Below are 26,952 nucleotides of genomic sequence, written 5' to 3'. Positions count from 1 at the left end.
AGTTTCATAAGACCAGTATTCCACCCACAACTATATTAATGATTAACAACAACAACAAAACCCAAACAACAATAGAACAAGTCTATGGTGTGTGTGTGTGTGTGTGTTCAAGCGCAAGGCCAAAAGACAAAAGCTGCCCCGTGAGTTGCCATTTTTTCAGTGATTTTAGATGGTCCTGTGCGCTTTCTCTCTAAAAAAAAATGTGAGCTCATAACTTTTAATCCAAGGACTAATGGAGACGCCCCACCCCTCGCTATCGACCCCTTCTCCCTGCATGAAAAGCTCTTTGCCCCATGCATTACTATGGCAGCTCCCCATAGGGGATAGGCAGCATCGATCGCAATGATCACCAGAAAATTACTCTCATCATTTATTCATGGCCCACAGGTACAACAACGACGTGAAACACATCAAGATCTTAACAAAGGAGGGATTCTTCCACATTGCAGAAAACAGGAAGTTCAGAAGCATTTTAGTAAGTGCTAATGTTTTGTGCCAGAATATTATTAAAACGTCTTTATCATATAAAGTGAAAAGTAAATGTTACGCTCATATGTTTTTAAGGTCGGCACAATAAAGATAAATGTTTGCATTATACCAGCTTATTACGTTTGGAATCTCTTTGTATCATTTCTACGATCCCTTTTGTTTTGTCATCTGTTTGCCTTCTAAAGGGCATTAGGAAATCATGCTGCTTAATGTCTCTATTCTGCAGGAAAATCAAATGTCTTTTGTCAGCTTCTTTTTGAAAGTGCTTTTAGATTCGAGCTCGCAAATGCCAGTTAAATAACATTATTGGATTGCGAATGCTGGAGTCATATTGAATCAGTTCATATATTTATTTTTTATTTTCCCTTTTAAAGGCTGTAGATATTTACCCTTTTTAATGCGAGCTTGCATCATGTTGAGCGTATGTGTGTGTTTAATGCAGGAGTTGATCGAGTATTACAAACATCACTCTCTGCGGGAAGGATTCAGGACACTTGATACCACGCTGCAGTTCGCCTACCGAGAGCCGGAGAATGGAGCCAACAGTATGTACCGTGCTAACAAAAACAGAGCTTGCTAGTTGCAGATTCACACGAACAATTCATTAATAACAAAACATGCGCTTGTTATATTCATCATAAAAGCCTCAGGGTGTTTGTTTAATCTTAGTTTGAGTGATTCATGATGTTCTTGATTTTGTGTTCAATAGTTCAAAACATGTGACATTGTTGTGATGGACAGTAGCTATGGTCACCAGGGCAGTTGCTATGGTAGCAGTGTTTCTTCATTGAAAGTCTTTGAGCTCTTTGATGCAGATTTGAGACTAAATCTTCACATGTGTTCTCAGGTGTCTTGATGTTTAGGAATATGATTTCTCTTAGCGTTTTTTGTAACCAGAAGGTACAATTCATGAATTGTAAATGAATTATCATAGCACAAATACTTCTAAGTATGCTTGATTCTAGCTTTGATATCACATTTTATGTTTCGGAAATGTCAGAATGCAAATATGTGTTGTATTATAAATGCCACAAGGAAATAGCAGTTTCTCAAACTTGACGTCATAACAGGTGAGATTTAAAAAAAATATATATATTTTTTTATTGAACATAAATGCCTTTCCGATGTGATGAAATTTGAAAAGGGAGAAAAAAAAAAGTTCGGCAAATGACGGATTCGCACTCCGATATTCACGCCGGAAAAATATATATTATATTATTTTAATTTTGATTTTAATTTATTTTAGTAGATTAAAAGCATGTAGGACTCATTTTTCTGTTAAAAGTTCACTTGAATATGTTTCTGGCCAAATAAGTTTTAGACATCTTCTGTCTGTTCATGGCTTTGTGATAATGAAAGCTCCTTAGACATCTGTGTTGTTCTCCAGTTATGGGAGAGGAATGAGTTAAAAACCTCAAATGTGGGCTATTAGAAAAACCCTGAACTACTGAGCTGTGCTTACAGCCTGATCTGAGAGTTTATGGCACATTGCAATCAGTGCTTAGATGAGATTTTATTGTAGCTCCATATGTCACAGCGAGGGTCTCGTCACAATTGGGAAATGTTGGCAGATTGAGGAGCTGGGGGGACGTCACTCAAACACTTCACTGCTTTAACAAAGCAACTTTGACCAAAGAATGTATCTCCCAGCATGCATTGCTGATGTTTTTCCTCCTTTTACCCCCAAGGTCCATTTCCATGCAGCACAGCTTCTTTTCATTTTTTACATCTCAGCATCTGCTTATGTGCCAATAAATGCAAATTACACGCAATTGTTTTTGAGACAGAAAAGACAAAAAGTCTTTAATGTAAACCTCTGCACGAGACCTTTAAACCACGCTAGCAGACGGGGAACGCCACATACAGAGCATCAGGGGCATCTACTCAAAGTGTATACTTGAACCTGCGTAGGCAGCGTACAGCAAGAGAAATAAAAATCAGCATTGCAGAACGGAAGCAGTCTGTACAGTGTGACCTCCAGTGTTCTTGTTGGACACCGAAATAATCGTGGTTTTAATTCGCAGGTGAAGGGAAAACAAATTGCATGATGGGTGCCCCTTCCTTCCTCATATTTATTTATATCCAGGAAGTGCTGGAGATGCTGTCAGCTCTGATTCGTTTCTACTTATATTCCATCGAATGTGAAGCGAGGTATGCAGGTTGGGATGGCAAATCCATAACCCTGAATATGTACGTTACGGATAACGACGTGCTGAAGACAGGAGGTTTGAGCCTGGCAGAGTTTGCAGAATAGTGGGCGGATGGGTGTTTGGTTTTCCTGGAGTGATGTGGGTGGAATCTCAAGTGCCCGTTAGCGGCTCGGACATCACAGGTTAGGTAGTGGTTGGAGACAAGGCCTTTTGGAGACACACAGCATGTGCTCCTGCATAAATTCATGAGCTCGGTTAGCCTCAGCTTGGGTTGTCCCTTCAAAACTTTGAACAGATGTTTAAGAAAGACATGAGATGCTTCTGAACCCAGTCAGAGTTGAACCACTTGCTAGAGAACGAACAGACGAGTCAGAGGGAAAATAAAGAATGAGAAGTATGGAAGCAGAATAATGACAATAGTTTTTGAAACATAAAGCTTGCTGAATTCCACAAATCGAAAAAAAAGATGCATTGCAAGTAACAGTGCTTGCATTTTAATGCCTTGTATTTCCAGGGCTTGCATTTTTATGTCCTGAAATTTAACATTGTTGTTTATTTAAGCTGTGAATATTTCAATTCAAAATATTTCACACACATTTTCATAATTAAAAATGCAAAAATTCACATTCACCTTCCAGAATTCACTTAAATATCACTTAGATCATGCATCTGTGCTCTACTGCTATTCCTGCGGGTCCCGGATGTGTAACACTGAATTTTCTGCTGAATTTTAACCACTGCATTTATGGCAGCGAATTTGGACAGTGAAATAAAATGACCAAAATTTGCCTGTCGAATATTATATATCGTATTATTAAACAGACTGAATATTTTTTAAGTGAATTCTGGAAGGTGAATATGAATTATTGAATTTTTAATTATGAAAATGTGTGTGAAATATTTTGAATTGAAATATTCACAGCTTAAATAAACAACAATGTTAAATTTCAGGACCTAAAAATACAAGCCCGGGAAATACAAGGCATTAAAATGCAAGCACTGTTAATTGCAATGCATCTTTTTTTTTATTTGTGGAATTCAGCATGCTTTATGTTTCAAAAACTATTGTCATTATTCTGCTTCCATAAAGAAGTTACAGGAAGAGGAAAATCAATCATGAATTTAAAACTGACCCAATTTAATATGTTTTTATATCTTACTGTGGATATTCCATAGTCCACATTATTTCAAAGAAAAAAATAGAATAGTCATAGTTTTAAGGGAAGCTCCACGTCTGAAATTATTATTATTTTTAGCACTATTTTTATTAAGTGAAAATTTATCTAGAGGTGCTCTTTTTAGTCATTATGCTCCAAAAATGCAGAACCTTTTAAAAGTAGGCCAGGAACACGTGCTAAAACAACGGTTAAGCCTGACTCTCTGTACAAACTCCTAATCATCAGATTGTTCAATGTTCATTGACGTGTTGTTAGTTACGCTGAGTTACACTGCCTTCAAACATACTGTGTTCCTGACACACTGGGGGTCCGTGACGCTCTGGGCCGAGCCGATCAGATGGAGCATCAGATGGCGAGGGGAACTCGCTTCACTGCCACAGTCGAGCACAGACGCTCCTGGAGTTTTAGTAAACACAAACCTTACCGATAGTTCTCGGTGGTACGGGACATAAATAGAAATATTCCAGAGCTGACATTTGTGTTCTGGCTGGTGGAAATCGCTTGGGCTGTGCTCACAATGTCATTCTAGATCTGTATATTTCTGTATCCGATTGGAATCTGATCAAAATAATTCAACATCCACACTGTGTATCACAACTGATTGGATCCGATTTGTTGTGCTCTTTTGTTTTCTGAAATATCTGCATTGGTTTCTATGGAATGAGGTTGTGTTGGTATTCTCTGCTGTGTCCATAAGTCTCAATATTCAAAGAGATTTCATGTTATTTTTTGTTTAAAATAGAGAAATCTTGATTATCCCACAATTTCCGAAAAGACAACAAAATAACTTACTAATAATTTACTAGAGGGACTGACAAAATGTTAATCGCTGTAGTCTATATATATATATAAATGATTGAATGAAAGATTCAATGACTCACTCACAAAGACTTCACTTGTTTCATGACTGGATGAATCAGCATTTTTGAACAAATCTCTTGAATGAATAATTCAATGACTCACTCACAAAGACTTCACTTGTTTCATGACTGGATGAATCAGCATTTTTTAACAAATCTCTTGAATGAATACTTCAATGATTCACTCACAAAGACTTCACTTGCTTCATTACTGGATGAATGATTTAATGACAAATTAATTTTTTTAACAGTCACATAAATACATTTTTTAACAGTCACTTGTCTCCACCTACTGGCGCAACAGCGGAATCAATATAATCTTTATTTAAAGCATCAAGTTACTTTCACGTGCTGATAGACTCTTTTTTTATATATAAACTAGATTCAAGATTTTTATTTGTCACATACACAATTATACAGAGTATAACCAGCAGTGAAATGTAAGTCAGGTCCGCTCCAAGGACAGTGCAATTATATAGAATACAAATATTAAGAAAAAGAAAAGTAGAAAAAAAAAATATATAATAAAATAAAAGATAAAAAAATATAAATGTGCAGGTCAGTATGTTGTTGACATAAATAGTAATATAACAGGAATGTGCAAAAGAATGTGCAAAAACGTTGTACATGGTATTTAAATAGCAGCATATGAGGTAGAAAAATGATGAATAGCTTATTGATATAGTGATATTTACATGGAGTCAAGTGTTGTTATGACACAGAGTTAGAGTTTAGGAGCCTGATGGCCTGGGGGAAGAAGTTCCTCCTAAGTCTCTCAGTTTTTGCCATCAGGCTACGGAAGCACTTACCAGATGGAAGCAAAGTGAATAGTCGTTACCAGGGTGATTTGAGTCCTTGATCATTTTGACAGCTCTACTTTTGCAGCGTTTGAGGTAGATGTCCTGCAGAGAGGGGAGAGCAGACCCTGAGATGCGCTCAGCTAAGCGCACAACTCTCTGTAGAGCTTTGCAGTCCTGATTGGAGCTGTTTCCATACCACACTGAGGTGCACTGAGTGAATACACTTTCTATGGTCCCTGAATAGAAAGTTTTCAGGATTGCTGGTGAGACCCTGAATTTCCTCAGCTGTCGCAGGTGGTACAGTCTTTGCCTGGCTTTCTTAACCTGTGTTTGGATGTGTGTAACCCAAGTCAGGTTCTCGGAGATGTTTACACCGAGGTACTTGAAGGGCTGCTGCTGTCTCTTCCTAAAGTCCATGATCAGCTCTTTAGTTTTGCTCACATTCAGAGAGAGACAGTTGTCCTGGCACCATGATGTGAGTCTCTCTACCTCATCCAAGTATGCGGTCTCATCGTTGTTGGAGATGAGGCCCAGAACCACAGTATCATCAGCGAATTTGACAATTGATGTGGAGCTGTAAGAGGACACGCAGTCATGCGTGTAGAGAGAGTAGAGCAGGGGACTCAGGACACAGCTCTGTGGGGCTCCTATGTTCAGGGTGATGGAGTTTGAGGTGAACTGGCCAACTTTCACCACTTGAGGTCTGCCGGTGAGGAAGTCTTGAATCCAGTCACAGAGTGAGGAGTTTAGGCCGAGGTCTGTGAGTTTAGAAGCCAGCTTGATGGGGACTATAGTGTTGAAAGCTGAGCTATAGTCAATGAATAGCAGCCTTACATAATTCCCATTGTTGCTGTCCAAGTGTGTGAGGGAAGAGTGGAGGACGTGAGAGATGGCATCGTCCGTAGATCTGTTTGGGCGATAGGCAAACTGAAGAGGGTCCAAAGTATCAGGTATGGAGGAGCATATGTGGCTCTTTACAAGTCTCTCAAAAACCTTCATGACTATAGATGTGAGGGCAACTGGGCGATAGTCATTCAGGCAATAAGTTTTATTGTTCTTAGGCACAGGGATTATTACGGATTTAAACTATATACATTCATTCAAGTAATTCTTTGATCATTTGAATGTTCGTATTTTGGAATAAGATTGTGTGGTTGTTCGAATCAAGATTGCGATCTTTTAATAATTAATCGTGCAGCTTTCCACTCAAACTTTGTTAAATATGATCAGATTTGGACTTACAGTCTGAACAAGGCAAGGGCAAGTGTTGATGCAAGAAGTTAGCATTTGTTTACTATCTGCTCTGTTTGCTTGCAAAAATTGCGTTTGACTTAAACATGCTTTTTCTTTTGCTTTTCTTCTCCTTTCCCTTGCCGCACCCCTACCTCACTCCGCCTCGCCACACCACGCCCATGCCTCCGCCCACCTCAGCCCCGCTGCTCTGCGGGCTGTCTTTTCTAACTCCCGTCGGCTACAGCTTTGTCCCCCCCTCTACCGCCCCATTCTGGTCAGGTACAGGTACACGTTTTCTTTCTCCATTGGTGTTGTTTTGTCAAGGTCGCAGGATATCTGAGGCTGCCATGTTTACACGCCACCCCCTGCGTTTAACCCCGCCTCCCATCTCATTGTGCGTGTCTCGCTATCATCTTCTCTAACGCATAGCCGCATGCACCATATGTCCTTTGTCAGCCTCACGACACTGACTGACTGACAATATGACTCATCATTATCTCATTTCAGGCAGTTAGCTTATTAGATCTGTCATTACGGGCGGTTTTTGTCAGGGGAGCCGTGATGAAAAGAAAGGAGTCGGGCTAACTTTGTGACATCTCTCTCTCTCTCTCTCTCTCTCGCTCTCCCTCCTTTACAAACTTCTCACTTTGAGCATGACGGCAGCTAACTGGCAGCCAGTTCTCTGTCTGTACAAGTCTTGCTCACTTTAAAACAGTTGAAGAGAAAGCGTCCTGGCACTGAGGTGGATCTCATCAACACACGTCTGGCTGAAGGCCTAGCTTCTCTGGCTGCCGTTCACAAAGTCCTCAGAGCCTCTGAAGTCCGATAAAACAAAGGCTCATTTGAATCCGCCACCACGTATTTCCCTCGGCCCACCGCATTTAGAAAGAACAGCCAAACGGGTCCAACAAAACGTCAGTGAGCTTCTAGAAGGAACATGTTGCGTTTTTGAGGGAAAAGTCGTCTGAAATGTAATTAACCCAGCAGATTATGCTGTTGACACATCTCAAGACATAATCAAAACAGCCACTTCAGCTGTGATTGGACCCGTCCCAGATTCACAAGAATCATTTATTTAGAGTGGATGTGCTAAGACCGGCAAACACATGAAGGAGTGCGGTGATTACAAGAGTCCTTAGGGAGACTGTACTCCCTGCATCCATCTTCTCTTTGTTTGTTTGGTTAATTTTGTCTGATTCTCATCTTCCTTTTTGTCCTGTGATGTTCGCTTCACTCTTTTTTCTTGTCTCTACAGTGTTCACTCCTAAGGTGATGGGTGTGGCGATCGCCCGCTACGACTTCAGCTCTCGGGACACGCGGGAACTGTCTCTGCAGGAGGGCGATGTGGTGAAGATCTACAGCAAAACTGGAGCCAATGGCTGGTGGAGGGGTGAAGTCAATGGACGGGTGAGTGTTTTTGTAGATGTAATAGGATGCATACTAGCTTACTGTATACTGCGTACTATATACTGCATATGTGATGCATATTATGCAATGATAGATGTTTCAAACAGTGTCTTACAAATTTGTGACAGTTTCATGTTAGTTGCATCTTTAGTTGATCGTGTCGTATCAAGTTATCGCCACTTGATACAACAATACGTTGATTACTTTAAAAGCTTTTTTGCATTTTAAAGTAAATTTTGTTAAATTAAAAAAATCTAAAAACGAAATAAAAACTCCTTATATGTTAGGTACACTACAGATTTTTTAAAAATAAATTAATGCTTTTATTCAACACAGATGCATTAAATTAATTAAAATTGACAGTAAAGACATTTTATAATTTTTATTTCAAATAAATGCTGTTCTTTGAAACTTTCTATTTGTTAATGTGCTCAAGCTAGTTATCATCTATCCAGTTTCTACAAAAATACTAAGCAGCACAACTCTTTTCAACATGGATGATAACAAGAAATGTTACTTGAGCAGCAATCAGCATATTAGAATGATTTCTGAAGAGGACTGGAGTAATGTTGCTGAAAATCAGCTTTGTATCACCGGAATAAATTACATTATAAAAGATATCAAAATAGAAAATAGTTCTTTTAAATTGTAATAATATTTAACCATATTTTACTTTTTACTGTATTTTTGATCAAATATCAAATAAAGGATTAAAGCATAAGAGACTACTTTGAAAAAAAAATCAAAAATCTTACCAAACTCAAATCTTTGAATGGTAATCTATGTTAAAAATCATGGAGGTTTTTACTTCCAATTAATTTGTCACATTGGAAACAGAAGGTCAGAGGGCATTGCATTATGGGATACAATATTTCACATTTTGGTACGTCTCGTGAATTGCTAAATATAATTTGCTTTACAATATTAGTTCAATAGATTTAATATTTAGTGGAGGTATATTTGAATTATTTAATGTTTTTAAATATATAAAAACAATATAATATATAATGTTTATTTTAAAGTGCTTTCAGTGCACAGTCACAGAGCACCTGCTTACTCTAAATAAATGTGAAAGTACTGTCTGTTTATACTGTCTGTTCATATCATGCTTCTCTTCTCTGATCTGAGAAGACAGACATCCTGCTAAGAATGACAGAAAACTGAAAGCGCACAGAAAATGTGGCATCACTATCGAATTAAGCGGCATTATTTCATACTGAGCCCAAAAGCTTATTTGTACTTAAAGCGCATCGAACTGTCAAATGTTTTTTTGAGCCTCTTGAGCCGTCTTATAATGGTTTCATCAGGGAGGCTGTAAGTGTAATTTAGTGAATAAAACGTTCAGGGCTGTTTTATGGATGCTAGTAATAGATTTTGGGATCAGTGCTTTGAACGGTTCACCTGCCTCCTTCTGAAATGGACAGAACTGCCTTTGTAGCTTTTGTATTCATGTGTTGCATATTCGTGTGCGTGAGCAAGGTGTGACACGATAAAACGTCAACCAATAAATCACATCTCTCTCTTGTTAATCTGCGTTTTGTCTTAACCAGCTGTGATTGTCAAGAGTGGTGTATGAAATTAGGTTTTGATGGATGCTTGGTTTCTATTTTTGTTGCCTAGTGATGGACAGTCCAGCCTACAGTAAAATCTAATTGGTCCAAATTCCAGCTTCACATAGTTTATATTTTGAATATCAAATGCAGGGCTCAACAATAAGAATGGAGTCATTAGTTGATCTTGTACATCTATTTTTATGCCTTGCAAAATGTAAATGTTTGGTTCCTGTGATGTACAGTATTCTACATTGTTTTTGCAAATTATGCTGACTTTATATTATATATTATGCTATTGTTAACAATATATTTTATATATATATATATGCAAAATTATATATATATGATATATATATATATATATATATATATATATGTCATTCACTGAAGGAATCATTCACTGAAAATATATATTTTTTTAAAACTGATATAATAATAATAACATTTGAAACATTTTAATTAAAAAGTAAAAAAATAATAATAATAATAATAATTTAAAAATATTAGATATGATTTAAATAAACATAAATTTCACTGTACTATTATTAATAATATTGCTTTTAGCAAGTAATATTATTTAATTATATTTTTTTAAATTATTAGTAAAAATTTAACCCAGTTTTGTTATCACTGTGAGTTTTGTATTTTTTATTTAAGTGAGAAATTTTGCATGACTGAGATAGTCATAGTAGGCCATAGCAGGAATAGGACAAGAATCAACAATACAGGTTTTTTTCGCTCCATCTTCCTCGCTCTCCCTCCCTGATTTGGTTGATCAAAGAAAAACAGCTCTGTCATACTGTCCTGCTGGATATTATTGCTCAGGCCCGTCTGCAGCCACTGGAAGTGCTTAAACAATCCAGTGCCGACCCTCCTCCCCTCTTCTTGCAGCAGGCGCATCCTCAAGGTTATCCAGGCAATGAAGTGACGCAAATCCTCTGTAATACCCCCCGCAACCTTCTCCTCTAATCACTCATTTCTTCTGTTCTGTCTCATCCACAGGTGGGCTGGTTCCCCTCCACGTACGTAGAAGAAGGCGAGGAGTGAACGGCTCAGCGATCGCGCACAAGAGAATGGAAACGGAGGGAAAAAAGCAGACGGACTGAGTCAGAAAAAGGGCAAGCGATTGGCCGCTCTCTCTGTGTCTTGTTTGTCTATCCTGGAGGATGTGCATGGGGTTTGATAGATGAAGGACTGTCTCTCAGGGAGCAGATTATCAAACACAACCCCAGACTGCATCTTAAAAGACCCTTCCGGGCGTCTGGATGGAGCGTTGTGGGTGAATCGGGGCCTGAGATGGAACGCTGGAATCGGACTGATGTTATGCCATGAGCTATTTCAGTTTGTCTGCTCATGGGGAAACATGTTTGTCCTGACCTTGCCTGAGTCCTCCTTGCCTGCACTATTACTGATGACGCCCCCTCCCCGTGTCTGCGATGCTGTCTTCTCACACATGGCCCACAATCCCACCCAGCTATTCATCTCCGATTAAGATCATAGCTCCCTGCCATGTAGGCTGCAGTAATTGATTGCTGTCTCTTCCCTGTTTCTATCCAATGAAATCTCACTTATTTTCAGATTTCCACTTTAAAGGAAGGACCAGTTGTTTTGTGCGTCGTGCGCTTATCTCCAGAGATACACTGTGGGCTTGTCACGCCCTGTTTATCTGATTTGCACGCTACCGCATCATCGGGGAGATGAGCAGCAAGACGTTGACAGGAAACAAAAGGGATCGCGGTGACAGGCCTGTAAACAGCTTTTTCAGCAGGGGCCTCCGGCCCCGAAAGCATTGTGTCACCCCATCCAGAAGGGATCCTGCTAGATAGCGCAGACAGTGCCTTCGCAATCAGCTAATGACGGGGATTTACACACATTTGCAAGAAGAATTGACACATTGCAAAACAATGAGCCAGATAATTCTATTTGAAATCCACCAGTGGATCAGAAGCTGAAGAATGTCTCTAGTGGTCGACTGATATGGGTCCGTGTCCGATATCTAAATTGCAGGGTGACCAATGCTGTGCAAATATAATATTTCATAGAAAAAAAAAAAAAAAAAAAAAAAAAAAAAAAAATATATATATATATATATATATATATATATATATATATATATATATATATATATATATACCTACCTATATAAAATTAGTAATTGTATTAAATTATGATATTGACCACTATAATTAAATGCTTATTTCTATTCATAATTTACTTAAGTGAAACTGACACAAATTGACAGATATCGGTCGATTAGCTCACTAGAGTCACTGACAAAATTCTTGGCCACGAGTTTGTAAGTCATTTCTTCATTGCATCAAAATATGGCATTGTTCTGTGCTGTTGGATGGGATATTGGCTGTTTTCACTTTCTGCTTCATTCGCCTTTGGGACTCATTTTTACAAGATGTTCCAGTGCTGTAACAGCTACATGTAGATCTGCGTGCAATCTGAACTGGCTCTAAACTGTGATGAAATGAAGTTTTCAGCGTGTTTAGACTGTGTTGAGGTGACAGACTCCATAATCAGAGAAAGGTCACATCAGGGAACAGTCTCAAATGGTTAGATAAAAGTGCACTCACAAAGGAATATTTATTTATTTGTGATCTAAGAAGAGACTTTGACAGGAAAAGACATTCAAAGGAAACCGACAAATGACTGAAAAGCTTCAAGTCAGTAGAGAACAGAAATACAGTCCTATGTGCCTATAAAGCAGTCCAATGTAAAGCGTCTCCATTTATAACTGGCTGTTCTCTCTCCACGTTATGCTTTGAACATAGTGATGGCTCTTTTTATTGTTTGACTTTTTTTTTTGTGTTCCCAAAGAGCTATATAATGTATTGTAAAATCTTCAGGAGTTGTCACGTGAACAAGACTTTTTTTTTCATTCCTGTAAAATGAGAAACTATATGTAGAGTAAATGGGTAAATATTTATTGATTTATAGGTCTTTATGTGTGTTATAATGAATTTATAATGTGAGTACATTCGTCTCATTGTGTGAACTCTGTCTCAATGTAGCACAGTGTAACACCACTAAGTGGCAGCAGCATTACCAGGTGCTTCTCTCTCTTCATTCTCATCTTCATTTTACGCTCATAGTTCCTTTTTTATTATCACTGCATTTTCACTGCATCATTTTTTTGTTATTTATTTATTTATTTAATTTTTTTGGCCAACCTGAAATTTTTTTGTTTGTTTATTTCATGAAACAAAAATTGTTTTATGGTTTAGTTTTAGCTTAAAATGCATACAAAAGCATACAGTCAACATTCAACATGCTCAATACTAATTAAAGTAGCCTTCACCATGATCCATTAACATTCAGCAATTCTGTGCTCAAAGTTTCCCACCTAATAAATTTGATGTACACTCAACTCACAAATACGATCATCCTGACATGATTTAAAGGCAGCATAAGGCCCGGTGATATTTAAAGATTCAGTATTTTCCTGTGATGCCGTATCAGTTCTTTCCTCTCTGAGAGGAAGCGCTGTTATGTCACAGAGGATTCGGATAGATTAACTTCTCATTAGGAAAATCACATTTACCAGCTGTTTACGGCACAGTCAGAAATTGCCTCTACCTCTCCCTCCCTTTATTTCTAAAGGTTAAAGGTCGGTTTTAGCGTTGCCGTTTTTTTTCTTTCGGGCATCGACTGAAAGAGGATTTTTGGTCTGGCACTGAAATCTGGGGCGAAATCCGTGCCCGAGGCAGATTATGGTCTTCTGCTGGGTGCACGGTTCCCTACACTCTAACTGCGAGCGGTAGAATTGGTTTTCTAAGCTTTCTCACCGGTAATCTGTTCCCACTCCTCTCTCCCCAGAGATGAACCCTGACAGGACGGGTTTAACAGGCTTCCACACGTCGTTATATATTTATATACGGCAGAGTCTGTTTCAACACAGAGTTGTGGGCCACTAATCAGCCAGCGATCTCTAACCTCGAAGGAAAGGAATTTATGCCTCTATTTCCTCTCTCACAATGTTTTCTCCACTCATACCTTCATAATCATATTCTCCACTATATCTAGATGTCTTTCAAACTTCTGTGTGTAATGCTGAGGGCATCCTGTGGGCATACAATTGTCAACAAATATTTGCAGTGTTAAAGAGTCTCTAAATGTGCCATGCTTAAACCGTACTGTCTTTTTAGTAATAGTATTTGTGTAATAATTGCATTTGTGGCATTTTGCAACAATTTCCGGGGCTATCAAAATGAGCCAAAAGCCATATTTACTGTATGTAAGCAACCTTGAGTAACAGAAAGCCGGTACTCTGAGGGCTCATGGGTAATGATCTGTTGTCCACTCAAGCCAAAGACAAGCCTGGCCGCAATGGAAACGGCCACAGTGGCCTAACCTGTAGCAGTGCAATCCGAGTGTCCTGCAGCGCCACCTAGCTGCTGTATCACACTTCAACTGTATATATATATGTACAGAAAGTTACAATAAAATGTATATTGCTCCTTTTTGCAAATAGTTTTGCAGTCTTTTGTGTAGAAAAACTTGGAGTGAGATGCCGTACAAATGGCTGGTTAATCTGACTAATCAAATGATGAAAATACAGTCAAAGTGCCAATTAACTCAAAACAGAAAGAACTGGGGAAAGCAAATTAACTGTTTGCTTTTAATAATATAAACAAAAGTGTCAAATGGTTTGTTAAACCCACACTTAAATATTCACTATATATTTTTACTGATGTACTGAGAAATATAACAATAAATTATTTGTCTAAAGAATTAAAATCGATATAACTTTAGTTTTCACTTTAATTCTCATACTGAACATCCACGTGGGAGCAGTGTTATTTTAGTATTATATATTATTATAATATTTTTATTAGTATTTTGAAGTAGCTTTAATTTAAAATTTTCATCATAATTTTAGATATTTTTTTTGTAATTTTATATTCTTTTGTGAAATATTTATTGATTTGTTTTTAAATTGTATTATTTATGTTTAATTTATTATTCATTTTTATTTATTTTAAACAGTTTTTATTTTTATTTTTTTTCAATTAGTTGCAATGGCAACATTTTAGTTTAGGCTTTATCTAATATACATTATTTTATTAATTCAACAAAAAAAATGTTTTTAATAGTTTTAGTTTTATTAAATGATAACTCTGCATTGGAGTTTCTAGTTTTTGTGTAGTGTTTATATACAATTTTTTTAAAATAATTTTTATCACAAATTATCATTATTTAAACTGTTTTTATTAATATTTTGAATTAGTATGGGATTTGTGTTTCATAATAATTTTAGATTATTTTTGTAATTTTATCATGTAGCCTAATTCTAAACATTAATATAAATATTTGTTTTCAGTTTTAGATCAGTTTTATTTATTTCTTTTTAAGTTAGTTGCTGCATCAAGTTTTCATTTTGTGGTTTTTTTTTATCAAAATTGTATTTTATTTCAGCTTATTCTAATTAACAGTTAAATGTGTTGTGTTTCTAGGTGTAGGTAGTACAACAACAGAATACATCTTTAATGCACGATGCAAGGTTTCTTGAGACCTCTGTATTTCAGTTAGATCAAAAAATATGCGACAGTCCTCAAGGTTGCCAGACTTATACATTCATGTATGCGGCTAGAAAGAGAACTAAGTTGCTGTCAACTTTTATATTCATCTAGAAGCGTGCACGTGTAAAACAGAGATTAAAACAGTGCCAGTCTCCATCTTTGAGCTTAGGAGGAGAACACGTTCTGAAGAAGACGATGGGGTCATTCGGTTGGTGATGAGGCGCTCGAGGTGTCTGCTGAGACTCAATCTATCGCCTCAAAGCAATGTGAGTCTGCCCGTCCCACCTGCAGAAGAAAGCTGCAGATGAGGATTGATTTACAGAAAAGTCATGACTGCGGCAGAAGTCCCGAGCCCCTTTATTCCCTCTCTCGGCTCCTGAGGTAAACACATTTGCTGGTATAAAGGTAAAGAAACCAGACTCATCCGTGAAAGCCTAGAACTAAAGCAAGGTGTGTTAAAACACATCAAAAGTGACATCTATCAACAAAACAAACTGCTTTTATATACCCACCTCCATTGAGATGAAACCATCTTTGACATTTAACGAAACGCACTCTGTTTTTGTGTTTTTCTTATATCGAGTGAGCCGTACCTTTGCCCTTCTTGGTATTTTGATTATTATACAACGATCTGCAGAGGATATTGTTTTTAATAATGGAGCGCCGGTAAAAGCTCATAGTATTTGCTTTTTGTCCACCGTGGTAAAGATCCATGTTGGGCAGCGTTTGTGGCAGTGGCCATCTGGGAGCCATCAGAGGAAAAGGCATAGCCAACGTGTAAATATCAAGCCCTGCGCCCCACATCCACAAACCCGCATGCAGTTCCCTGATGCATTAATAACAACGTCACTGATCTGAATGCTTTCTTCCATCCTGTGAGCCATTTCAGAAAAATACAACAACTTCTTATTCGCATATGCTCACCACCGTGGCCGAAAAAAAATATGAGGTGTAGGATTTCCAAGAAATTGCAAGAAAATTTCACAAATAATTACAAAGGTACACATTAAACATGACATTTTGGAGTAGAAAGACTTAAATAGTATTCTCTTGCAAAATGCACTCCAATAATCTGTTTCTTACTACTGCTACAACAGATTACAGAGCTCTTATTTTGTTATTTCATGATGATTATTTTCTCATAGAATGGTTAGGACACTATCATTGTGTACTTTTTTTGTTCAAGTTCACTACTTCATCAACAACAGCTGTGAGAACCAATAAGGTTTGTTTACGGTTGTTTATTCTCCGCCTTTTTTCCTTGTATGGTGTGGTGTGGGCTTACATCATTCAACTTTCTTATGTACACACTTTTAGTGATAAATTATATGAATGAAACAGTCATACTTGTTTGGAGGAACATGAATAAATAGTAGGATATTTATTGTGAATATTTATTTATAAGTGATATTTAATCAAATTGAAATAATTTATTTTGGAATACTGTACTATTTTGTAATTAAAATGTTTCCCCCCCATAATAAATAGAGAATAACAGAACAATATAGGCCTACTCACAAAAAGTTGATTCAGTTTTATATTCTGTTATTCATCAGAAAAAATACAAACCCTAAACAAATGTTTTATTTTATTTTATTTATGGGGAAGGGGCTCAAAATTTGAATGTACTTGCATCAAAAAAAAAAAAATGCTAATCAGAAACTAATATAGCAACTGCACCAAACTGTGTATTTTTGCTCAGTTTGGGCCTCTAAATAAAACTTAAGACTTTTCTCCTCAAGTATGAGCTCTGTATTTTCCTGTAAGTGCCTGATGTATCATATATGGTAATAACAAAAAAAAAAGTCTAAGGATCAATCAACTGTTCCATTGTTAGGCTTCACAGGTGTGATGCTTTGCAGTCTGTCTCAATATTTACTGTATTTCAGCATGACCTGAGCACAAATATAACTGCAAAGGACTGTAATAAACCCTGAAGTCCCCGGGACACATTTAATACTGCATCCTCTGAGCTGAGCAACACATACACGTGGACTTACAGCATGATAGAATTCATCAGAATCCATCAACAGCAGATCTCTGCGTATCACACACCGACAGAGTCTCGCGTCTATCCGGCACTTGAACCCGATAAGATAAGACCATCTCCGCAGTTTTTTAAAGGAAACTGCTGTCTGCAGCGAGCAGAATCTTGCCAGTGATCTGCTGAAGCTCTCAGTGGAGGGATGTGCCATCTCTCACCCTGCCTTTTACAATATCTAGTTTTCACGTATCAGCTGGTGAGAAAAGAGATGCTTTCAGTCTGATCTGCTACCGGATCCTGACATGGGTTGCTCTGCAGAGTCCAGGAAATCTGATTCAAAACAGAGATATTGACTGGTAATAACATTTACAGGCATTTCAAGTCAAGTTGAAATATTTGTTTCTTGTTCAATACCTTTTTGCTCAGAAATGCCTCACATTGTGAAAGTAAAATAGGTTGTTTTATGATTTAAAACAAATACGCATACCCAACGGTTCTACGTTGATCTGACATTTCTTTATTCATTAGCCATTAAACGTTATGGATCTATAAGTAGTGATATAAATGCTTTTAGCCTTGAGGCTGTCGGTCCAAGGCGTTTCGATCAAGTTCTATACTTTCAAGAGGATTACGAGATGGTAAAGATGCTCGTTTCTATTTGGTTCCTGAGAAACCAGACGCTCTGGCTGTATCAAATCCCTCACGCGCTTCCCGAATGCCTCCAGGTATATTCTACTTTCATTTGTCATCCAGAAATATGATGGCATCAGCTATTCTCTTCAACTCCACAGAGAGAGCTTTTCATAACACTGCTGCAAGACATTGACAGTAAAATATCCACCAATCACTTCTGGAGACCTGTGAAGTCATTGCGGCCTAGGTAAGCAGGTTTACATTTGGCGTTTTTTTAATGAAATACTTGATTCAATATAAAATCTCATGTTCGACTGGTTTACATTCAGGCCCAATATTTTCATTTGCTTTTGTTTATGAAGGTTGATGCGTATGAGGAACACTTTTATTTTAGTTTCTTCACTTTAAGGTTTTATTGTATTGAATTGGGTTTATAAAAGTTTTTAAAACTGAGTTACAAAACAATAAAATTCTAAAGCACTGGTTGTGATTTTTTTTTTTTTTTGTAGTTTTTGTTTCAGCTTGTCTTTCTTTGACTTTTATTTTGTTTGAGCTCCTGTGAGTCTTTCATTGTGTATATTATTTAAAAGATCATGGTTTTATGTCGTTTTTTGTAGCTTGACAGCTTCAGTTCTCATTCACTTTTATTATACTGAAAAGCAGAGCAAGAAAATTCCTCCAAAAAGAATCTTTCGTGTTGCAGAGAAGAAAGAAAGGAACGACACAGAAATGAGGTGAGGGTGAGTAAATAATGAATTTTCATTTTTGGGTGAATTTTTCCTCGAATTTTCTTTTCATTTCACATCACCGGTACAAGAACACCGTTGGGTTCATGTTGTCCTCTCAAAATGTCTTGGCATAGTGGTAGCACACTTTTAAATTTAAAATTTAATATTCACAAGATTATACTAAAATCTGCAGCTCAGAATCTGTGACCTTTGGATTCTTCTTTGTTGCATTGAGTAGCAACATTTGTGAGAAAAAACATGTGCTTTTATAATAATGTCCCGGGTTGCACCATATGTTGTTCACAGAAAAAAACACTAAACCCACTTTCCTTTTTTCTTGACACTTTTGAATATCTGTCTGTGTGCATAATACAAAATCCATCGAGAACAACTGCACAGTCGGGAGTGTTGGCAGGCAAGAAGCACATGAAATTACAGTTTTTGTATTCCCCATGGCTCGTATTTAGTGCCAAGAGCTGGTTTATTAGCCAAAAACCTCCCGTTGCCAAACATGACTAAAGGTAAGATCTGTATCTTTTCGACTTGTTCTGAAGGCTGAAGCCAGTTTCTGATAGCAAATGCTAGTTTCTTGCCAGTTCCGCTGGTAAATCTGGCGTTGGTGTTTGCTTGTGCTTTTATCATAGACAGAAGTGATTAAATGGAAAGCAAAGTGATCTCATCAATGTCTCAAAATGTGTTTAGACCTGGTAAGATTCCAAAGTTAAAAATGAAAAGGTTTTTTAAATAAGAAAGATTTTAATAAGAAACTCTATAAAACTCAAACATTTCTCATCAGATTAGTTTAAGACCAAATCATGAGTTATGTCATCCACACTATAGCTCTACTGTTATATAAACAATTATTTCATTTGATTGTTTTATCTCATTTTTTATTTCAATATAAATATTTTTAATTTATTTTTAATTTAATTTTAATTTTATAAATATATATAAATATATAATATTTAAGAAATAGTGAACTTGTATTCAGCAAGGCTGAATTACAGCTCAAACTAATCAACTGACAGTAAAGACTTTTACATCGTTCTTTTGCAAATAAATGCATCATCAAAGAATGATGAAAAAAATGTATCGTGGTTTACTCAAAACTATTAAGCAGCAAAACTGTTTTTAACATTGATAATAATAAGAAATGTTTTTTGAGCCCCAAATCAGCATGAAAACCTGCTGAAAGGTTTTAAAATATTGAAAAATAACATAAAATGACTAAAAACAAAAAATATAAAAATAAAAGCTAATTAAATATATCAATATAAATCATTTTAAAATAAAACTGCCCCCATAATATATCTTAATATCCTAAATATTAAAGCTTTTTTAAAAATATATGAAAAATATAAGTGTGAGTGATGCTTGCCTGTACAAAAGTGGGAAAGTGTAACCTGATTCACCAAATAAAATTTGGGCCAGAGGTTTTCACAGGCCTGCAGCAGCAGCTCATATAGTTTTAGTCGTATCTCTGCGTGTGCTCCACTAGTAAGATCTGCCGTTCCCCCTGAGAGAAGCAGGGAGGACTGCATTAGCCTAATAACGGACATCTGGTGGCCATTCATTACCTTGACCATCCTTGATGTCCTCGACCTGGAATGTCATTTCTCACTTTGTAAAAATCCAACTTTGGTCAAATCAACAAAGGAGATGGTGGAGAGGAGAGCAGCTTTACAGGGAGGGCAGAGGGACAGTGGTGAGATGTTCATTAGCTGAGTGGATGCCTGTCGTGGGATGTCTTAGAAGCGCTCATCAGAGGGATCGACAGGAGGAAGGATGAAAGGCTCTGATCTCGGATGACCTCTGATTAACTAAGGGGATTTTTGTGCTTGTGCAACACAGGACCTTTACTTTTTGATGTACTGCTCTTAAGACAATCAGCTTTATGAACAGGACTGTTCTGTCCCACCTAAACCTGCTGAAAGGTCAAACATAACTGCATTACTAAATTTTTAAATACATAATTACATTAAAAACTAAAGCTAAATAATTTTCATAAAAAGAACATAAAATAACTAATAATATAAAAATAAAACCTAATATTTCCTAATGTCCTAAAATATTAAAGCTTAAAATATTAAATCATGTTCAACCAACACATCCGGTATATTTTCTAAAAAATATATAAATAAAAGTGTCAGTGGTGCCTGCCTGTACAAAACCCAAATGCAGTTGCTAGGTAGTTGCCTACATGCTTTGGGTGGGTCATAGAGTTTGGACAAAATAGTAAATCTTTCCTTAGCAAACACCACTTATAATTCTTCTGAACTCAAACAACCCATGCTTCTTTTCTATAGTGGCGCGTTCTTTAGTTGTGTAGGATTGCTTTGGCCTTCATGGTCAAAGACTGTCTGACTAATTTAAAGTGACACAGAGCTGATAAAAGCACTGAAATCCAGAATAATGTATAATTTAAACGACATTCACACTTATGTTTATTTAACATTTTTTGCAGCAAAGCTGAAAGACAAAATTTATATTGCAATTATGAATATCTGCCGCATGGCTATTTAAAACATAAGGGTTATTCCTATTTTTCAGTACATTTCTATGTCCTAATCCACTGTTGTTATCTTTAAATAAAACTAAAATGATTAAAAAAATAAAATAAAATAAAATAGAAATACTTCCAACAATTATAAGCAATTAGATTTTTTTTAAAAGTTCAATTTCAAAAGGTACTACATAAGATGTGCTGATATCGCGTTTGGTCTCGTTCTGTCTCGTGTATCTTGTCAGTGTCTGCGCTTTCTTGGCCATTTGTTGTGGAAAAATAAGGAAAGTGTGTTCAAGCGCCATCAGAAAACAGTGTAAAGAAATACTCTTTGAGAGAAGCAGTCTTTATCTTATCTTTTGTCTTATTAGTGTTTAGCACAGTTGTCGTTGCTAGGAAAGGCTTGTTTTGTTTACTGTGTGGAGACGTGCTGATATCTCATTTGGTCTCATTCTGTCTCGCGTATCTTGTCAGTGTCTGCGCTTGCTTGGCCATTTGTTGTGGAAAAATAAGGAAAGTGTGTCCAGCTAAGTTCAATTAGTATTTTGTTATATGGGTATAAAAAAGCTTAGTTTACCACGGCAGCGGTCGCAGCAGTGATGACCGAAGAGTGTAAAGACCATCGACTCTACCGTGCGACTCCACCGGGCAGGGACACCGGCAAAGGATATAAGTATCGCTTTTTATTTCTACTCTTTTCTACTACTTGTCTCACTTCTGTTTCAATTTTTATAACCATTTCTTACGTGTAAGTAAGTTGTTGTTTTTAGCTTGTGTGTTTGGCAGTGTTATTTCTTAGGATTACTGATAAACTATACTGTCTTGATTTGTATTTGTTATCTATATAAATTTTAGTTAAATAATGTCTGAATTTATTATGTCTGTATAGGTCTTTTATTAAGTTTTATTTAATTTGAGTTATTTTAATACTTCAACAAACTAAATGGAAATGACAATAATTCAATAGTTGCTCTAATGAGAAGAGCAATAAACTGTTCGTTCCTAACCCTGAGCCACATTGTTATTCAAAACTATGAGTGTGTGTGCATGCACACATCCATCTATTGAAATTACATCCACAATGTCTGGTGTTCACACTTCTTGCTTATCTACCTCTGGAAAGGGCATGCCGTAGGTCTAAATAATGCATTACATCTTTAGTTTATCTTGGCCATACTGCAAAAGAAGTCTATTTCCCCACTGCCGGAGAAAATATGCTTGCAGTGCTGCTAAGGTGTCAGTATGTGTGTGTACCCCTGAGACACTGAGAGAGAGCGATACACAGCAATATATTTCTTGTATATTTGGATCTCAGAGTTTTGTATTCTGGAGAGGTGTGAAAAACTAACTTGGAAAATGGCAAGAATAATCTTCAGTCATACACCTGCCTCTGCCCTGGGGACTCGTCCGTGCCAGGAAATATTTAAATTTTTATTTGTATGTATTCGTCACATGAGGCTAGCTGGCTTAATGAAGTTGTGCTGGAGTAATCTGGGCTATATTAGCTGATCAAGTGTAGAAACGGTTTGGCCCACAATTCTTCTGTAATGAAAACACTATTTAAATATGCATTAAATCATAGAAAGAAGTAACTTAGTGTACCTTTTTCCATTTCAGAATCAGAATGAACTTTGCTGCCAGGTATGTTTGCACATACAAGGAATATGTTTTAGTGACAGTAGCTCCACAGTGCGACAGAATAACAGCAACAGGACAGGACACAGATTATACAATTTTTTAATTAAAATAGAATAAATAATGTATAAATATACAAAAATGGACAATGAGCCAAATTGCACAAACACAATATACAAAATAGACAATTTGGTATGTACAGGTATGTTAGGTGCAAATTTGAAATGTAATAAGTATGCGTGTAAAATAAAAATTAAAAGTATGATAGTGTTGTGCGTTTCTTGTTTATTGTTAAGAGTTCAAGTGTTCATGAGATGGATTGCCTGAGGGAAGAAACTGTTTCTGTGTCTGGTCATTCTGGTGCTCAGAGCTCTGTAGCGTCGACCAGACGGTAACAGTTCAAGGAGGGAGTGTGCTGGATGTGAGGGGTCCAGAGTGATTTTGCCAGCCCTTTTGCTCACTCTGGATAAGTACAGTTCTTGGAGACTTGGGAGGGTTGTACCAATGATTCGCTCAGCAGTCCGGGCTACCCTCTGTAGTCTTCTGAGGTCAGATTTGGTAGCTGAGCTGAACCAGACAGGTATTGAAGTGCAGAGGATGGATTCAATGATGGTAGAGTAGAACTGTTTCAGCAGCTCCTGTGGAAGGTTTAACTTCCTCAGCTGGAGAATGAAGTACAACCTCTGCTGGGCCCTTTTCACAATAGAGTCAGTGTGAATGTCCCACTTCAGGTCCTGAGAAATTGTGGTGCCTAGGAACCTGTATGACTCCACTGCAGTCACAGTGCTGTTCATGATGGTGAGTGGGGGGAGAGCAGGGGGCTTTCTCCTGAAGTCCACAATCATCTCCACAGGTTTGAGCGTGTTGAGCTCCAGGTTGTTAAGACTGAACCAGACAGCCAGCTCCTTAACCTCCTGTCTGTAAGTAGACTCGTCACCATCCTGAATGAGGCCGATCAGTGTGGTGTCGTCTGCAAACTTCAGGAGCTTGACAGAGGGGTCTTTAGATGTGCAGTCGTTGGTGTAGAGGGAGAAGAGCAGTGGGGAGAGAACGCAGCCCTGAGGAGCTCCAGTGCTGATAGTGCGGGTGCTGGATGTGTATTTGCCCAGCCTCACTAGCTGCTGCCTGTCTGTCAGGAAGCTGTTGATCCACTGACAGACGGAGGTGGGCACGGAAAGCTGAGTTAGTTTGGGGAGGAGGAGGTCTGGAATGATAGTGTTAAAGGCCGAGCTGAAGTCCACAAACAGGATCGTAACATAAGTCTCTGGTCTGTCCAGGTGTTGCAGTGTGTAATGCAGTCCCATGTTTTTTTTTCAACACTGTATATCAGTCCACTCCTCTGAGTAACTACTTTACCGGCACTGCTTTAATGTCTCTTTTATTACACCGTCTTGTTGTATTTAAACCTAAGTGGTGCCATCTTGTGCACTTATCGTTATCGTAGACTAAAGTGTTAAAGGAATAATTAAGACAAAATTAATTTGCTGAAATTTACTCACCCTTATGCTATACAAGATGCAGATAATTTTTTTCTTCATCAGAACAGATTTAGAAATTTAGTATTATATCACTTGCTCAGCAATGGATCCTTTGCAGTGAATGGGTGCCGTCAGAATGAGAGTCAAAAAGGCTGATAAAAACATTACAATACGTAATTCACAAGTAATCCACACCACTCCGGTCCATCAATTTACATCTTGTGAAGTGAAAAGCTGTGTTTTTAAGATACAAATCCATCATTAAAATGATTTTAACTAAACTGGTGTTTCTTGCAAAATTATGAGTCCATAATCCATAATAATACTTCATCCAGTGAATCCACCGTTCGGAACTTTTAAACTATTTTCACTTTTAACAGTATTTAATCTGTGCATATTTCTCTCCTGATTCAGACAAGAATGAAGCTATGGTTTGAAGTAAAAATGTCTTGATGGATTTGTTTATTATAAACATGCAGCTTTTCACTTTTGTGATGTTGTATTGTGGTGTTTTTATCAGCTGTTTGGACTCTCATCTGATGGCACCCATTCACTAGAGAGGATACATTGGTAACCAAGTGATGTAATGGTAAATTTATTCAAATCTGTTCCAATGAAGAAACAAACTCATCTACATTTTGGATGGCCAGAGTGAATTACTGTAATATTGTTTCAGTGTTCATTGCGTTTTGTTCATCTCATATAGTTGAATAGCTTTCGAATAGATCAATGTATATTGCCACTAGAAATATTTCTTATTGTGAGCACAGTGCTGTAATAGACTCTAACTGAATTCAGATATGACTCCTATTTTTTCCTCACCTTTTTCGCCTCCTATGTTTAAAAACATTGAAGGTTATGAGTAATGAAGTTTTGGTTATTCATATTCCACACACGCTTGTGGTCTGTAGGGATTCTTGAACTTCCATAAATGTTGAGTTCTATTAAAATGTTCTTTCACATTATTCTATGTGCTGGTGCTTCTACCTACATTCGTATGACTTTTTTTGTTATTGAAATGAATTCATGCCAAACAATCTTGAAGACCTTGACCTTCAGGATTCTCCAGCGCTCACACATTCTCCAGTGCTATACTTCATTCATGTATTCTACCTTTAGCGTGCAAACATGAACCCATCCACCTTGATTGCTCTTCATACAATGGGCTGAGCTTCTCCATTCCATCAAATCTGTCAAATGAATGTCTTCTTGTAGCCAAATACCAAATGCAGCATGGTCTCCCTTTAGAAAGCCTATGTTTTTGCAGAGATACTCCCATTAGCAGCAGAGGGAACAATAATCATCGTTACTCCTCCAAGAGAAGGATTTAGAAGGCTTTTGCCGAGCCAAAGTTGGGCTTTTGTTCTGGGAAGAAAAGCGAGATGTTGAATGGTGGATAATGATCTTACCGAAGCCAGTTGGTCATCTGAGTTTAGCAGTTCTTGGGGTAACATTAGTTCACTTTTCCTCTGTGTTGTTGTGACATTATCATATCAAATGGGTCATTCCAGAAACATATTCTTATGTGTGTCATTGTGATATAAGCTGATAAAAGTGTGTGTAACATTGTAAGTCTTACCCTGAGTAGGAAACCATAAATCAAAACCCTGAAACGGTCAACGTTAAATGAATCCTCAAGTTTTTCATTCCTGTTATCAATGAAAAAGTTGAATGTGCCTGAAGTAAAACATCATCATGTTTACTGAAGCTAAACTTCTTAACACATGGAAAAGCTGATTTAAAAATCAATAGGCTGCCTTGTTCAAGGGCAGATTAACTCCAGAAGTTTGACACATCGCTTTAAGAAAAATAGAAATAAATGTAATAAAATATGCAGAAATACAAACACTCACTGGATCTTTTTAGAAAGTAATCTGCAGTATCTTTCCTCCTATAAATAGGAGTGAACAACTGGAATGATGCAGCTGATTTCGGCTGAGCCTGTTTGTTGGCTTGGTTCAAAGAATTTGTTGAATACACAGTGGATCCGCTGCGCTGAGTATATAGATGCACTGAATTGTTTATTCTCTTTGTCAGTGTTGCATATGTCTGCCTTGATAAAGAGAAAGTTGCATTTCTGAACCAATATAACACAAATGCACACACGGTGAACTCCAGTTTTCTCAGCCAGGGAATAACTACAAGAGCATCTCTGGACTAGTTGATCTTTTTTAGGGTCTATGGTTAAAAACAATATTAAAAATAATTTTTATATCACTTATATAAATGTATTAAAAAGATTATATATAAAAATGTGCATTATGTATTATTAAAAAAGTAACATTTCAATGTTGAAACTCAATATATATATATATATTCAGTTGAAACTATGTACACACATGAACTATGTATATATACACCTGTATATGGTATTGTAATAGACCTGCAGTTTTGAAAAATGCTCTTTATCATACAGATGTAAGAAATAATAGTTCAGTGTGTTGTGTAATTTATCAGTGTAACCTGTGATAACACAAAGACTATTGCAAATAATAATGGCTCTGCCATAAAGATGTAAAATATTGGGTCGGCCCATATCACTTCAGCTCTTACTGAAAGTTTAAGTGATTCTTTCAAAACAACTGTAATTTTGGTAAATAATACTGTCATCCATTTCTTAAAGTGCCACTCTAATGTAAAGTAACAGCTGACAAAGTGTCATTATTTGGTTGCTTATGTTGAATTTCCAGAATGAAATATGATGTGGACTGGTTTATAACCAACATGAAAGTGCAACATTACTTAATCAACATTTCTTTTGTTTTCAAAGCAGACACACAAACACATAAAACA

General features: G+C 37.0%; 1 protein-coding gene across 1 annotated transcript in view; it reads left to right on the top strand.

Annotated features, from left to right (window-relative positions):
- Positions 1–11,712, top strand: part of LOC306863633 (guanine nucleotide exchange factor VAV3-like) — a 76,684-nt gene extending 64,972 nt beyond the window's left edge. The window contains exons 24-27 of the mRNA XM_079407122.1: positions 388–475; positions 932–1,034; positions 7,966–8,117; positions 10,673–11,712. Of these exons, the coding sequence (XP_079263248.1) occupies positions 388–475; positions 932–1,034; positions 7,966–8,117; positions 10,673–10,717 (388 nt within the window). The 3' untranslated portion in view covers positions 10,718–11,712. The remainder of the gene's footprint in view (positions 1–387; positions 476–931; positions 1,035–7,965; positions 8,118–10,672) is intronic.
- The last annotated feature ends 15,240 nt before the right edge of the window (positions 11,713–26,952 follow it).

The sequence above is a fragment of the Barbus barbus genome (genome assembly GCF_936440315.1).
Source record: "Barbus barbus genome assembly, chromosome: 44".
Taxonomy (NCBI): Eukaryota; Metazoa; Chordata; class Actinopteri; order Cypriniformes; family Cyprinidae; genus Barbus; species Barbus barbus.
Note: the sequence above shows the minus strand (reverse complement) of the source record. Positions and strands in the feature narration are given on the sequence as shown.